This window comes from Mytilus californianus, unplaced genomic scaffold (genome assembly GCF_021869535.1).
Source record: "Mytilus californianus isolate M0D057914Y unplaced genomic scaffold, xbMytCali1.0.p SCAF_6, whole genome shotgun sequence".
Taxonomy (NCBI): Eukaryota; Metazoa; Mollusca; class Bivalvia; order Mytilida; family Mytilidae; genus Mytilus; species Mytilus californianus.
This window is the reverse complement of record NW_026262712.1, coordinates 82,848,167-82,863,763: the sequence shown is the minus strand read 5'-3', so window position 1 is coordinate 82,863,763 and position 15,597 is coordinate 82,848,167. Positions and strand designations below refer to the sequence as shown.

The following is a 15,597-nucleotide window of genomic DNA, read 5'->3' as shown; positions in this document are numbered from 1 at the left end:
AATTCTCTTCGCCTTGACGAAATTTTTCAAGGTTAAATCGTTCATCGAGAGGGGTTCCTTAGAAGCCGCTTTAAAGTTGCTGGGGGAGTCGGAATAGGCCCTGAAAGAGCGTAACAAGGTCATAAGGAAAGCTGACAAGTACGGCTGGGATGTCGTTGAGGAGTATATAGACGACCCTCTTACAGACAATTCAGAAGACGCCACAAAATTGCGTCAAGCAGAATTTAGAGCCAAGGCGAAACGTAGAGACAAAGCGTGTGAGAAGCAGAGGACCAGCCCTTACAGCAGAGGTAACGATTTCGGCAATGAAAAGGGTAATGCTGATCTTTTTCGTAGGCCTGGTACATCATATTCAAAAGAATCACTTAAAGGCAGATCCTCCAACACTTCCCAGAATGTATACTCCCAGTCCGAATACTACGGTGGAAGGAAGAGCGACAAGTGCTTCTATTGCAACACAGAAGGACACTTTGCCTACCAGTGCCCAAAGAAAGCCTCAAGACTCCAATCCGGGAAGCAGTACTGAAACAGTTAAGTATATACCTAATTTACTAGAACGGGATTACGAATATGAAAATTTAAGCAGTTCATCAAGCACTTTTTGGGTTGGAAGTCTAAATTATAATTTTACATTTTGGAAAGATACTTTACAAGCAAATAACTTCGTTTTAAATGTTATTTCAAGCGGTTATTTAATTCCTTTCTTTGAAAATCCATCTTCAGCTCATTTAAAAAATAATATATCAACTATTAAGCATGCTTGTTTTGTCGAGACAGCGATCAAGAAACTACTGGACTGCAGAGCCGCAGTAGAATGTAAACATTGTATTCCTCACATGGTTAACCCATTAACCTTGTCAGTTAATGTAAAAGGAAAAGAAAGGTTAATCCTTGACACGTCATCAATTCATTGAAAAGAAAAAATTTAAATTTGAAGGAGTTTCTGATGGTATGAATTATGTAATTAATGACGGATTCATGATACAATTTGATCTCACATCAGGGTATCATCATATAAGTATACACAAGGACCACAGAACTTATTTAGGTTTTTCATGGAAATTTTTTTCCACTTTACTCTTTGGCCTTTCTACAGCTGCTCATGTTTTTTCAAAAGTTTTACGTCCTCTGGTAAAGCATTGGCGTTCACACGGCTCTAGAGTAGTTTTGTATTTGGACGACGGTTGGGGTATAGAACATGATTTCGATTCTTGTAATGATTTGGCTAATAAGATGAAGCAAGATCTGAAATCTTCCGGTTTCTTTGTAAATGAAGACAAAAGTATTTAGAAGCCCACAAAGAAGCTTATATGGTTGGGCTTTGTATGGGATTTAAACACTCATACTTTGGAGATACCCTCGGAAAAAATTCTGCGCTTTAAAAATGACATCAATTCTTTGCATTTTGTTTCACCTACAGCCAGTCAACTAGCCAAAATTACTGGTAAAATGATTTCATTTATGCCTAGTTTAGGAAATATTTGCAGGATAATGAGCAGGAATATGCTAATGCTAATATCCACTAGCCGGTATTGGGATGAAAATATTGTGCTAACGTCGAATGCAATTTCTGAAATTAATTTTTGGCACAATAATTGTGACTTATTACCATCTAAAAAACGTTTTTCGAATACCTTTTTGCCAGATAAAATAGTTTACATTGATGCCAGCAGATTTGGAGCGGCAGGTTATACAGTCGAGACATTTAAGAAAGTCGTTCACAAAATGTGGACAAATGAAGAAAAACAAAAGAGTTCTACTTACAGAGAATTAAAAGCTGTTTTGATAACTTTAAATTCTTTAATGAAAAATTTTCATAGTCGCTTGGTAAAAATTTATACAGACAATCAAAACGTCGTCAAGATTATTACAGCTGGGAGCATGAAAGCTGAATTACAATTTTTAGCCATCGAAATATTTAATTTATGTGTGTAAAACAGTATTTCAATAGAAGTCGAATGGGTTCCAAGAGAAGAAAACCAAATAGCAGACTTCTATTCTAAAATTTTCGATTTTGATGATTGGCATATTTCAGATATTCATTTTAAATATTTTAACAGTTTATGGGGCCCTCTTACTTGTGATGTATTCGCAGATTCAAATAATAATAAAGTACCTATGTTTTTCTCACCCCACTGGTGCCCCTGAACGGGAGGCCTAGACGCTTATGCACACGACTGGTCTTTGTATAATTGCTGGATTGTTCAGCCTATTAAATTGATAAGTAGGTCAGTGTTACATTTGTCAAAGTGTCAAGGTAAAGGTGTATTGGTTACGCCGAAATGGACATCGTCAGTTTTTTGGTCAATAATATGGTCTTTAAAAGAAAAATCTTTCCATTCATTTGTTAAAAGATTCATAGAATACAAACAGCCTAGAGGATTTTTTCAAAAAGGATCAGATCCTAATAGTATTTTCGTCGCTGATCGTTTGTCTTTTAATGTTCTAGTATTACTAGCTAACATGTTTCAGTTATAACCATTGTAATAGTGACCAGTAGATGCACCCGTTATGGGTATTGTTAGTTTTGTATCCTGTGATGGGATTTTCCGCGAAGGAATAAATATTATAATCATACATTTTACCCGTTATGGGTTTTCCCGCGAAGAGATATTGAAAGGAGGGATTTTCCGTGAAGGAGTTAAAATCTTATTCATATCTTACCTGTAATGGGTTTTCCCGTGAAGGGATATTGAAAGGAGGCATTTTGTATTTAATCAATATTGTGCCCGTGAAGGGATTTGATTTCTCGTTTTGAGATTAACAATTATTTGCATCCCGCGAAAGGTCTATATTTATAAGTATTTTCCCTGTGATAGGGTTTAATTTTATGGACACGTGTAGTTTGCAAGATGCATTAATAATTATAGGGATTTTCTTTTCGATTTTGTTATATTTTTTTTTTTAAATACATTTATTTTTGCTTATATTTGATAATCAATTTGTTCATTTGAAGTTTGTCTTTTAGTTTTGTTGAAAATGTTTTTAATATATTTTCAGAGGTTTCAATTTTATATTTGAAAGATTTGCAAGCAATTCGAAACCCGTCATTACGTGACTTTGCTAGTAAACTCCCAAATATAGCAGAAGCAAGCAAAAGCAAAAACACGGTGAAAAAGTACGCTTATGCTTTTAAAAGATTTAGTGTTTGGTGTGCAAATTACAATTTATGTCCACTGCCAGCTTCAGTGACAACAGTTGCAATTTATTTATCATTCTTGATACAATCCGAAGTTTCAGCTTCTGTTTTAAATGGCGCTTTTTACGGAATAAAATGGGAACATGATTTAAACCTGTATAGTAATGTGTTTTCAAATGATTTTTTGTCAATAGTTCTAGAAGGTGGAGTCAGACTTTTATCAAAACCAATTAACAAGAAAGAACCTATAACTTACGATATAATAAAGAGAGTCATAGACAAGTTTGGTTTATCTACTAATTTAGCAGATTTAAGAATTTGCTGTTTAGTCCTTTTGAGTTATGCGGGATTTTTAAGATACAGTGAAATTTCTCGTTTGAAAGCTTCTATTTACGATTTTATGATTCACATGTCGAAATCACCATAATTTCTAGCAAAACTGACTTTTACAGACAAGGCAATGTAGTTGTGATAGCAAAAACTAACTCTGATTTATGTCCAATTGCAATTTTCAAAAGATATTTGAAAGCAGCAAATATTTCACTTACTTCAGATGAGTTTATCTTTAGAGCTATTTCTTTTTTTAAAGTCAAGGAATATTCATATTTTGTGTAAAGTTAACAAACCATTGTCATACACATGAGCCTGAGAGCTGTAATTAAGCGCATTGTCAGAAGTAGGTTGTAAAAAAGAACAATTTGGTCTTCACAGTTTAAGAAGCAGCGGGGTTTCAGAAGCTGCACATAATCGCATCCCTGAAAGACTATTAAAATCACACGGTCGTTGGAAAACAGATTTAGCTAAAGACGGTTACATAAAAGAAAACTTTGAAAATAGATTGTCAGTTTCCAAAAGTTTGAATTTATAGTTATTAATGAAATGATAATAGTCACACTACACATTTATACTTTTCCCTTTGTTTTGTCAAACTGCTTTGGTGCATCTCTCAATTCATACCAGTCTTCAGTTGTCTTATTTTGTAGTATTCAGAAAAGTTTATGTTCGGATGAGCAAAGTGAAGGAGAACATAATAATATTTCTTATTTAATAAAATTTTTGTATTTACTTTTCTTTGCGTAATAAGAAGTAATTCAGTTCAAGACCTTCATATAATTCTTTTGGCGCCTTTTTCTAATTATCGAGAAAACACCAAAGCAAGTTCGACAGTTATATTTAGATATTATTTATCATAATGTTTTTGTATGGAAATTTTTCTTGTTCTAATTCATATTATTTGTATTTGTAGATTATGTTTCCAGGCTTGCGCCGATAATTTGGACTTTAATATATTACTAGTAAATATACATATTGTTGTAATACCTCTCATGTTTATCAAAAACTGCTTTGGTGCATCTCTCAATTCATACCAGTCTTCAGTTGTCTTATTTTGTAGTATTTAGAAAAGTTTTATGTTCTGATGAGCAAAGCGAAGGAGAACATAATATGGTTTAACATAGTACTCTAACATTAGATATGGTCCAGAGTTATGGTCCATAACTCTGGACTTAATCATCAGACCGGAACAAAATTCAAACTTGATCTATAACTTGTCATGGCAAAACTATATACCAAATATCAAATCAATATCTTCAAGAATGAAGAAAAAAGGTGTGGAAAACTGATTTGCTGGACTGACGGACGGACGGACAGACAGACGGACAGAGTGCAAACCTAAAGTCCCCTTCGACTTCGTCCGTAGGGGACTAATAAAATTAAGCCGAAGTTGTGTTTTTTGTCCCCAGTGGAGTCTCAACATACAAATTTGAGTACAGATGTCTGGCTGGGGTTTTAATCTAACCATTGATATATTACATCCGAGAAATTGCACCCCATTGATATAATTGACATTCCAAAAAAGTGACCCATACCAGCAGCACGTCTGTGTATACATTTTTTGTACCTTTATATATTAAGAGACCCCCATGAGTTTAAGATGGTTTGATGTAAAAACATATACAAAAAATATTTAAAAAATTCTTTCGAAAATCAGAAAGTATGATATCTAAAAGGACATTTGACCTTCATAGTCATATATACATTGGTTACTGTACTCTTCAGTATTTCATAAATACAGCTTTCAAAACTCCTGGTGTTGAGTTTATCTAATGAAGGTTATTCCTGAAACACTTTTTGTGCCCATTGAAATTTTGATATAGAATTTTTGTACTCAGGGGTGGATCCAGGATTTATTTTTGAAAGAGGGGGCATAATTGCAGAAATTTCTATATATAACATTTTCCCCCAATGAACCACTGGTGCTACCATTGTGTTGGTATGTTGCTGGATGATTATTAACCCTTGAAGAAGCCAGTGCTTTGTTTCTTGCATTATTCCAATTATTCATTTTGTCAATAGCTTTTCAGTTCACAAAATTTTGTATTGTGCTAAATCTAGAGATTATCTCCCTCAGGCAAATGACTGTCCAATTCATATTTGTGGCTTTCTCTTTGGATCTCAAGCATACCTGACGAAAGCTATTCCTGAAACATATGGTGTTTCCATTAAAATTAAATCATACTTTATTTTTAATTGACTTAACCAATGTGTGAATAATGACAGAAAGTCAATAACTATTTCTTTTTTCCTGCGACTTTCATTAAAGGCTTAATAACAATTAAATAGCCATTGCTGTCAGATTTGATTCTTAGCTTTTTCAAAACTGCATATTTTGTGAATTTCATCCTGTTACTATTCATTTTAGATAAAATATAATACTGGTACCTTTGGAGGCTATGTACTGTTGAATTATTGGTGCAACTGTTGCTATTGGAATACACATATTTATATGTGGGTATGAAGCTTTTGACTCTGTATCTCTGTAAAAATAGCAATATCATCTTCAAAATTAATTCTTTGTTTTTTTTAAACATTTACTTCATGGTTTTGTTGATGAAAGAAAAGTACAGTATCATTTAAGCAACTTAAGGGTAATTATCAAGAAGTAAACCGTCGTTACATTTTAAAAACATTTTTTGCTGTTTAAAATACCTACCATAAATATAATCCGTTCAAATTTCTAAGGACACTTTACTTTTGTTAACCTTGCTTAAGGGCATACAATACAGTAGCTGGAGGCAGATAATAACTCATCTGAGTTTAACATGTTGTTTTCGCAACGTTGCTCATAATAAACATCCCAATTTCCTGGAAAACACACAGATTTCAATAAATCTGTTGCATGAATTTGAAAGCAGTCCCAAAGAAAAACAGAGATGTTGTTTATGGAAGCACTTAAAATAGACCGTGGGAGTTTACAATAAAACCGGGTAAAAATATCTCGTTTCATTTGAATTTTTTCATATTTTTTAGGCAAAATATTTAAATATGAAAATTTGTGTTTTATACTTTAAACAGTCCAACATCAAACCAAAATATCTTGAAAATGTAAGTGATGACGGTACATTTTTCTTTGCATATTTCGATAGTGCATATCAAAATTGACTTTTTTGTCAAAATTTTTAAGAAAAACCAACAAGGGATCTCCTCTGTATCGTATTCTTAGGGTTCAGTTTGCAAACAAGTAGAAGACATGACCAGTAAAGATCTAATACTTACTTTGCATTGCTGATAGGTATATCAACAAGCTGTCCATACTTATCAACTATGGCTTTAGTACTTACTTTGCATTGCTGACAGGTATACCAACAAGTTGTCCATACTGATCAACAATGGCTCCACCACTGGCACCAGCATGAACTGCACATGTTGTCTGAAAACATATGTATTTTGTTTTTTAAGATCAAAATTTGCAATCCTACCTTAAATTGGAGCTCACCAGAAACAAATAAATAAACTTACTAAAAAGGCACAATTTATACAAATATGTCTATCTAATAACTTGCTTTTTTTAATCCAAAAAATATGAATTTCAATGGATTGAATTATGTCTTCTTATACAATTTCTTACTTGTAAATTTCAATTTGTTCCCAAAAACCATGTATCTGCTAGCATTTTATTTCAATAGTTTTTTTAGTACAACATTAAAATCACTCAGCAAGATACTACATTGGTTTATTGTTAGGAAAAATGATTCCATATATATTGAATATTACTGCATGCATTTATTATTGAGAATCACTGATTACTGGAAAAATCTAAATAATACAATTTAAAAAATTTTGAAAAGGAAAACATTACTGAAATTATGAGAGTTTTTAATTATGGCAAACCTGATACTGTCACATTTCCCCCATTAATAAAAACATCGCAATAATTTCTGAATTAACAATATTCATTGGTACCATTCTACTTTAATTGTAGAAGATTTGTATATTCGTGGATACTTGATTTTTTGGGGGCCAAAATCTGCATACCAGCTTATAGGAAATTTATACTTTGTTGAATGCATCAATTTGTGCATGACCTTACCATTGATATCCATGAAAGTAAGTACCAGTACTCCACATATAATAATGACACAGTACTTTTCATGCTAGACTATTTAGTAAGACAACCATAAACTGGTACTGCCTCTATGATCACCTGCTCGCCTCATGTGCATAGGTCCAGGTTTTGATCACTGGTCAGGTCAAACCAAAGACTTGAAAACTGGCATTTGCTGCTCGTCTGTCAAGCAAGAGGTATTTAGGAGTAGGTGCTAAGACTTGTAGACATGGATACACTTTACATGTTAAATCTTTCTACAAATTTTATATTAATACCTGAATCATAACAGGAACATTGTTGATACACAAAACTTTAGATATAATACCAGATGTTATTGTTGGTTCTAAATTCTTTTCTTCTCCAAAAACAGCATGTCCAATAACATACACCCTATCTCCTAAAAACAAACACATCTAAAATTAGTATACATGTTTCTAGTCTTAATTTTTATCTATAGAATGTAATATATTTTCAACTACCACATAACTGTAAGCTAGTGATAAAAGGCATTTGATTGTGTCAGTTTTTCCCTTTGCACTTACAGATTTTTTTATTTAGAATTTAGTAGGTTTTATTTATTGTTTGTAGAGTTTAGAGCTAAAAAGATTTTCTATTTTTATCTTTCATACAAGGGTACTTCTTTGTACTTTTTGTTATTCCACTGATAGGGATAAAAAGAGGGAGGATTGATTTCTCAATAATCTAGTTTAACCTTGACACACGTTAATGTGTGTCAATGTCAGATCTTTAGTAGTCTATGTTAATCTTATTCACAACTTGTCCCGACTCGAAGGTTTTCAGAGCTGCTAATATGATATAGAAATTTTTCTAATCCTGACACTCCTATGTTGACCACTGGATGTTTTTGCTTTGTGTCACTAGGTTGCTGATCAGCTGGGTGTTTTTTTATGGTGTCAATTGGTTGCTGTAACATTTTCCATTTAATCCTATCCATACTTTTTTAAAATAAGGTAAATAGTAGATTTGTTGTGGTAGATAGTTATTGATAAAAGAAAACTACAGTTATATCAAACTAATACATTTTGTACTTGATGGACATATTTACAGGGCAGCAAATATTTTTTTTTTTCATGGGGGGGGGGGGGTTTAACATACAAATAACCTTGTGAGACTGGTTTTGGTGATATCTGGACATGTTTTTCTGAGTTGAGTGGACAGGTCAATACTGCTATATCAAACTGTTCATCTACAGGTGTTTTATATATAACTTTTCCTTTATGTGGCTTATGGTGATCTGTAAACTTTAGTTTCACTGAAAAAAAGAGAACAGGAGAAAAACAATAAACTTCACAAAATGGTCAAAATAATAAATGGTGTTATTGACTAATTTTTCTTGTAAATTGAAATGAACCTTTATGAGTATTTATATGTTGTCAAACATTTATTTTAATGCACTCTTACTGGCTTTATGAATCTTAGTGAAGTGAGAGAATTCCAGGTTAGTGTCTGGTTTAAATAGCACAGTATAGATTCAATACCAATACTATACAAATATACTCTCTTCTTAAACATAATTTTAAGATCAACTTCTTAACACTAAGTATTTACCTATCTCGGCCCCTAATAAGGACATACCTGTATTATAATCAGACTCTTTAACTACATGGCTACAAGTTACAAGTATGGAATGTCCATTGTCTTGACCAATCACAACACCAGATCCCCAATTACTGCCTACTACAATCAATGGAATCATCCCTATCAACTGGCTTAAGTTATTTCTAGCTGAAGAATAAAATAAATACTTCATAAATATATGTTTGGTTTTTAAATTTAATTCTCAGCCAGCAAAAATAGTAAAATGTTATCAATCATATGGGTATTCAAATTTATCTATACACATGTATCTACAAAAAAACTTTATCTATCTTGACATAACTTAATCTGCTATATCCAATGTTAAAAGAGATTGCTATATATAATGCATAATGTATTCTCCCTTTCACTGCTTGTCCACTTCCCGTCCACTGAATACTTATATATTCTAACATACAACAGTGCTAGGAGCAGTCTTATAATTGCAGTGAGGTGATTTTTTTGGATTTTTTTTGCTCCTTGTTAAAAGCCTTACTGTGACTTTGAGATGAAGTACAGCAATAAAAGCGCTGTTCCTTTGCTTTTTGTGTGTTTTTTGCTGTGCATGTACTGATTTTGTTTCATGGATGGATACCCCATATCCTTTGTTTTTGTAATATATATGATTTTTTTGTTGATTTTCTCAGGAACTATGAATCAGAGCTAGCTGAAATTTAGTATCAAGCTTCATGGTGAGCATATTCACATCCAGTGCTTATCAAATTTCTGTTTACTAAAATATTAGAGTAGGGGTATCATCAGTAGGCAGTAGCTCACAATTCAACTTGTTTCCTTCATTTAAAATTTATGACAGGTAAAATAGATATCTTACCGGTAAATTGGTAAAAAAAAAAAGTTTTGTATCACAAATATAGGAACTTATCAGGGAAGCGCATTTCTCCTGCATACATCAAAACTTTGGGCATAAATCACTAGTGTGGGCATACATTAAAAAACAGCCAAAACAATAATTGGAGAAAAAAAAACAGTAAAAAAAAAAAGAAATGTTTTTACTTATTGCTGTTCTACATATAAAAAGCAGAGTTTCAATTTAGCAGGAGTCACTAGACAAAGTCCCCATAAAAGTTTGGGATAAATGATCAAAAGATATTGTGTGAAATGCTGACTGTGTTTCTTATGAAATATAATTCGATCATGCGCCCTTTAACTTGTAAAACATTCCTTGATCTAATCTCAAGTTTACTTGTTAGCGTAGCTATATATACTTTAAGTCACCAAATAGTCTGAGCCCACTTTGCCACTAATTTTTAGACATTCAGGCTTCATGATTTTTAAATTCCAGTGGACTTCTTGAAAAGCCTCAAGCATGTTGAATCAAACAAACGATCAATTTGCCATGCAAAATATTTACCTCTAATTATGTTTTCCATATGAGTCATTTCCATTCTACATATCTGTTTTACACGTTTTAGAACATCTGTTATTGCACAAGCCATAGACAAACCAACCCATTCATTTGACTTCCAGCAAAGTGATGTTATAATTAATCCAACAAGGTACCTGAATAAAACAAAAAAGATAAGCTAATATTACAATATCTTTGCATGGCTGTCAAAAACATAATTTGATTACATTTAAGCTGTTATTCCATACAAAATCTTTATATTGGGATAAATTCACTACCGGTATATACTCTTATTAGAGGCTCTAAAGAGCATGTGTTGCTCACCTGAAAAAAAATGTGTCTTCATCAAATGTCACATCCAAACATTGTAGTAATTAGTTTCTTGACTAAAACCTTTTTTGTTGATCTTGAATGGCGGATATATTTTTTAAATTTTTTTATGTGTATACTGTTTATCTCTAACAACTTGTACTTAAATTCTTGCCAGAAAAACAAAGGAAAAATGGTAAAAATCATCATTCAAGGTCAATTACTCCTGGAATATGTTGACTGACAATTTCCAATCTTGTAACTATTTGTAGATCTTTTCTTTTTTTAATTTTTGCTGTTTATAGTTTCCTTTTATCTTCTCTAGTTATAGCCCAGAATGCCAAAAAAGGATAAAAACTGTCATAAAAGGGCAATAACTCCTATAACGAGTCAACTGACAATTTGGCTATATTTTACTGGTGATATTGTAAATGCTCTTTTGTTCCGACGTTGGAAAGTTCCGGGCGGAAAAAACTAACTAGCCGAAAAGTTCCGGAAGAACTTATTAACTAGTTACTTTGTTCCTCCTCTGGTTGAAAAGTTCCACCGGAACAAAGTGACTAGTTGAAAAGTTCCAACGGAACATATCAACTAGTTAGAAAGTTCCTTTTTGCCAAATTACTCAAAACCGGAACTAACAAACTAGCCCAAAAGTTCCAACGGAACTTATCAACCAGTCACAAAGTTCCATTTGGAGAATTGATGCAAAGTAAATGCGCAACATATTATCTTTGAACCTTTTCAAAGGGGAACATAGATACAAGCCACAAAAGTCAAACGGAACTTATCAACTAGTCACAAAGTTCCTCTTTGTCAAATAAATCTATAACGGAACTAACAAACAAGTCAAAATTACCAACGGAAAATATCAAATAGTCAGACATCTACATTCAGAGAATTGTCTAAAAAAGGGAAGAACATATCATCATTGAACTTTTAAAAAACGGAACCAAGTGACTACAAGACACTAGCCACAAATGCAAAACGGAACTTATCAAATAGCTACATTGTTCCTCCTTCATCGGCGAATTATCCCAAACTGGAAATAGCAAACTAGCTTAAAAGTTCAAACGGAACTTATCAACTAGTCACACAGTTCCGTTTATATTGTTGTTGTTCCAAGCAATAACAAAAATAAAATACCATAACCTGATTATCATAACTTATGTTTTATAATAATGTTGAATCAGAATCTCAATTTTAGATAGTAATTTATAACGGAATTTTTCAACTAGTCAGAAATTTCCCCACAATTTTGAAAAAAAACCTTGAACAATGTTACAACATTAAAAATGAAAGTGAATAAATATTTTTTTTATATTATTTTTTTCATATTATTACAATAAAAAAAAGTTAGATGCTAAATACTGTTAATTATATATATAAACATGATTACGGTTCAATTTGCATGATTGGTATTTAAACTGACATTTCACTGGAATGCAGGTTTCATGGTTCAGCACACGTGAGTACATTTCAGAAACAACAAATGCATATATAAGATGAGTGTTATAGTCAGTAAAATCACAGAAATGGAAGTTTCAGATTACGAGAAGCTCGTTCTGTACTTGTCGGAGAAAAAATATGACGAAGCTGCAACAGAAAGTGAGAAGAGAAGAATACGGAAACGGTCGAAGTTATTTCAAGTTGACAGAAACAAAAGTTTGATGTATATCAACAACCAGGAGGGTCAAGAGACTATGAGAACGGTCATCACCAGAGAAAGAAGAAAGAGTGTAATCAAGCTAATGCACACAGGACACCTTGGCAGGGATAAGACTTATGAAAAATGCAATTCAAGGTAAGATTATTTTAATCCATACGGTAATAATAATGACATAAGCATTTTCTTACATTCATGTATTAAACGATTAAAAAACGTTTGTAGTACAAATGGATAATTTCTAACAAAAATGATGAAAATTATTGCCAGTGTTTTTGTACACGCTACATGGAAAGTCACAAGAAATATCTCGCTGATCGTTTTCATTAGTGTGTGGCGAACGGCCTACGGCCATATGATTTTTCAAACACAAAATTAACGAAAAGGGGATTGGGGATAGAAAATGGACCCAAAACTCCAAAAACAAGCAATATGATAGCACTGCATTGTAGAGTCTATGGTACTTCAAATCGAATTGCCTGAAATATGGTGTTAAGTATAGACCTCAACAATGGTAAAATATGAAATTGAATCTCCAGAAATTGGAAAATGTACATAAGAAATCCCGGCTATATTTACAAATTCCTGATCCGGACGTAGTGCCGCCAATCCACAACGTAGTATATAAATTAACCCTCCCCCATGTTCAGCCCGTGGGATGGGGTAATTTGTGTTGCGGTTTATAATACATTTGTTTTAATCTACTTATTTTTTTTTTAAATAATGGCTTTACATAATATTCATTTAACAGTGCATGTTATTTATGACAATAATGAGGATATCTTTACTTTAAATTGAGATATATAAAAAAATGTTTATTATTTTTTCAGATTTTATTGGAGAGGAATGAAGCAAGATGTTGCAAAATTCATAAAACACTGCCCAGAATGTCAGTCTCAGAACAAAAAAACAAAATCACATGTCCAAGAGATGGTTCCAGTTTCGTTCCCACCAAGAGTATGGGGAAAGGTTGGAATAGATCTTATAGGACCATTTATGAAAGCAGATAAAAAGAAGCCAATTTGTAAAAGGGGATACCGGTATGTATTTTTATTTTTATGTCCCAATCAAGCATATGAAAGGGGCATATAGTTTTACCCTTGTCCGCATGTCTGTCCATATGTCCGTCTGTACATTCGTTTGTTTCTTAAGTTCTGCTTTTAGGTCTGTTTCTCAGATACCCGACATGTTATAGCATTGATACATGTTCAGTGGATAGGTCTCTGGAAATACTACAGGATTCACTAATCATTAGGTCACTTTGACCTACATTTCACGCATGATTGACTCCGGTTAAATGTTGCGTTTAGGTCTGTTTCTTATATACCCGACATGGTATAGCATTGCTACATGTTTAGTGGATAGGTCTTTGGAAATACTACAGGGTTCACTGATCATTAGGTCACTTGGATCTACATTTTACACAACAATGATTCAGGTCAAATTTTGCTTGTTAGACCATTTATCAGATGTAGCATTGTTTTTTGGTCAGTGCACAGGTCTTGGGTAAAAAATATTTTTTTATTAATAAGGTCACGTTGACCTACATTTTAAATATAGATGTTTGTATGATTTAGTTTTTATAAGCCCGTCAAATTTTTGTCCGTCTGTCCGTCTATCTGTCCGGCGTAAACATGTCGCACCGTAACTTGAGAATGACTTATCCAAATTTCATGAAACGTAACATAGTTGTTCCTTATGATGGTCAAACGATCTGTATACTTTTTGGTGAAAATAAGATTAAAACTTTTTGAGTTACGGGACTTAGTAACTAAAACAGGTGTGTTTCTTTTCACATGTAGCGCCGTATCTCAAAAACGATTTATGATTATTGCTTAAAACTTTACACACTTCTTAGTTATATTAATATTAAGATCTGTATACTTTTTGGTGATGATTCAAAATTTTATTTTAGAGATATTGAGTATTTTGTTAAAAAAGGGGGAGGGGTTTTTCACATGTCGCGCCGTATCTCAAAAACAGTTTATGATTATTGCTTAAAATTTTACACACTTCTTAGTTATAATATTAACCTTAAGATCTGTATACTTTTTGGTGATGATTCAAAATTTTATTTTTGAGTTATTGAGTATTTTGTCAAAAAAGGGGGAGGGGTTTTTCACATGTCGCGCCGTATCTCAAAAACGATTTATGATTATTGCTTAAAATTTTACACACTTCTTAGTTATAATATTAACCTTAAGATCTGTATACTTTTTGGTTTTGATACAAAATTTTATTTTTGAGATATTGATTTTTTTTAAAGGGGGGTTTTCACATGTCGCGCCGTATCTCAAAAACGATTTATGATTATTGCTTAAAATTTTACACACTTCTTAGTTATATTAATCTAAAGATCTGTATACTTTTTGGTTTTGATTCAAAATTTTATTTTAGAGATATTGAGTTTTTTGTTAAAAAAAGGGGGGGTTGTCGCATGTCACGCCGTATGTCAGAAACTATTTATGCTTATTGCATCAAAATTCACACACAAGACGACGGGCGTATCATGCGCTCATGGCGCAGCTGTTTATTAAATCATTATGATAAACGTTAAATGATAATGTGACTATGCGAATTTCAAGATTCCCTATAAATTATGCATGGGCCATTTGGCAAGGGGGGATTCAACAGCAATTACATTTTTACCCTAAATTAAAACATATTTTTAGTTAAAAATGATATTTATTGCCAACATGTTGTTTCTTTATGATATATCATAAATTTTAATATTTAAAAAAGCTTTTTTTTTTATCTCTAGAGGACTTTTATTATTTTTTAATTGGAAAATGGCACTTTTTTGCATTGAAAGTATTATCGGTGACCTATGTTATTTATTCTGTTTTTTTATGTCCCGACCACGAATGTACCACCATTTTTCCCAATCTATTTGATAGACTTACTTTAAAGTATGGAATATCTAAAAATCATCAATTTATGTAGGTAGCTTCTAAACATTATAATACCCCCCAGTCACCTTAAGAACCTGTTTTTAAAATTTGATATCGATTTCACTGTTTTAGGCTGAAATTGAAAATATGCCCTGGAAAAAAGGCTCCCCACACATCAAATAGACTCCGGTTAATGTTACCTAAATTTTGCAGTTTAGGTGGCGCGCCTGTATGACATAGGATTAT

General features: G+C 32.6%; 1 protein-coding gene across 3 annotated transcripts in view; it reads right to left on the bottom strand.

Moving 5' to 3' along the window:
- Nucleotides 1-15,597, bottom strand: part of LOC127705192 (peroxisomal leader peptide-processing protease-like) — a 40,520-nt gene that overhangs the window by 5,702 nt on the left and 19,221 nt on the right. For all 3 annotated transcript variants that reach the window (XM_052209504.1, XM_052209503.1, XM_052209502.1), the window contains exons 3-8: nucleotides 10,495-10,643; nucleotides 9,123-9,272; nucleotides 8,650-8,799; nucleotides 7,802-7,923; nucleotides 6,760-6,848; nucleotides 5,861-5,955 (exon numbers count right to left, since the gene is read on the bottom strand). In XM_052209504.1, coding sequence (XP_052065464.1) covers nucleotides 5,861-5,955; nucleotides 6,760-6,848; nucleotides 7,802-7,923; nucleotides 8,650-8,799; nucleotides 9,123-9,272; nucleotides 10,495-10,643 — 755 coding nt within the window. The remainder of the gene's footprint in view (nucleotides 1-5,860; nucleotides 5,956-6,759; nucleotides 6,849-7,801; nucleotides 7,924-8,649; nucleotides 8,800-9,122; nucleotides 9,273-10,494; nucleotides 10,644-15,597) is intronic.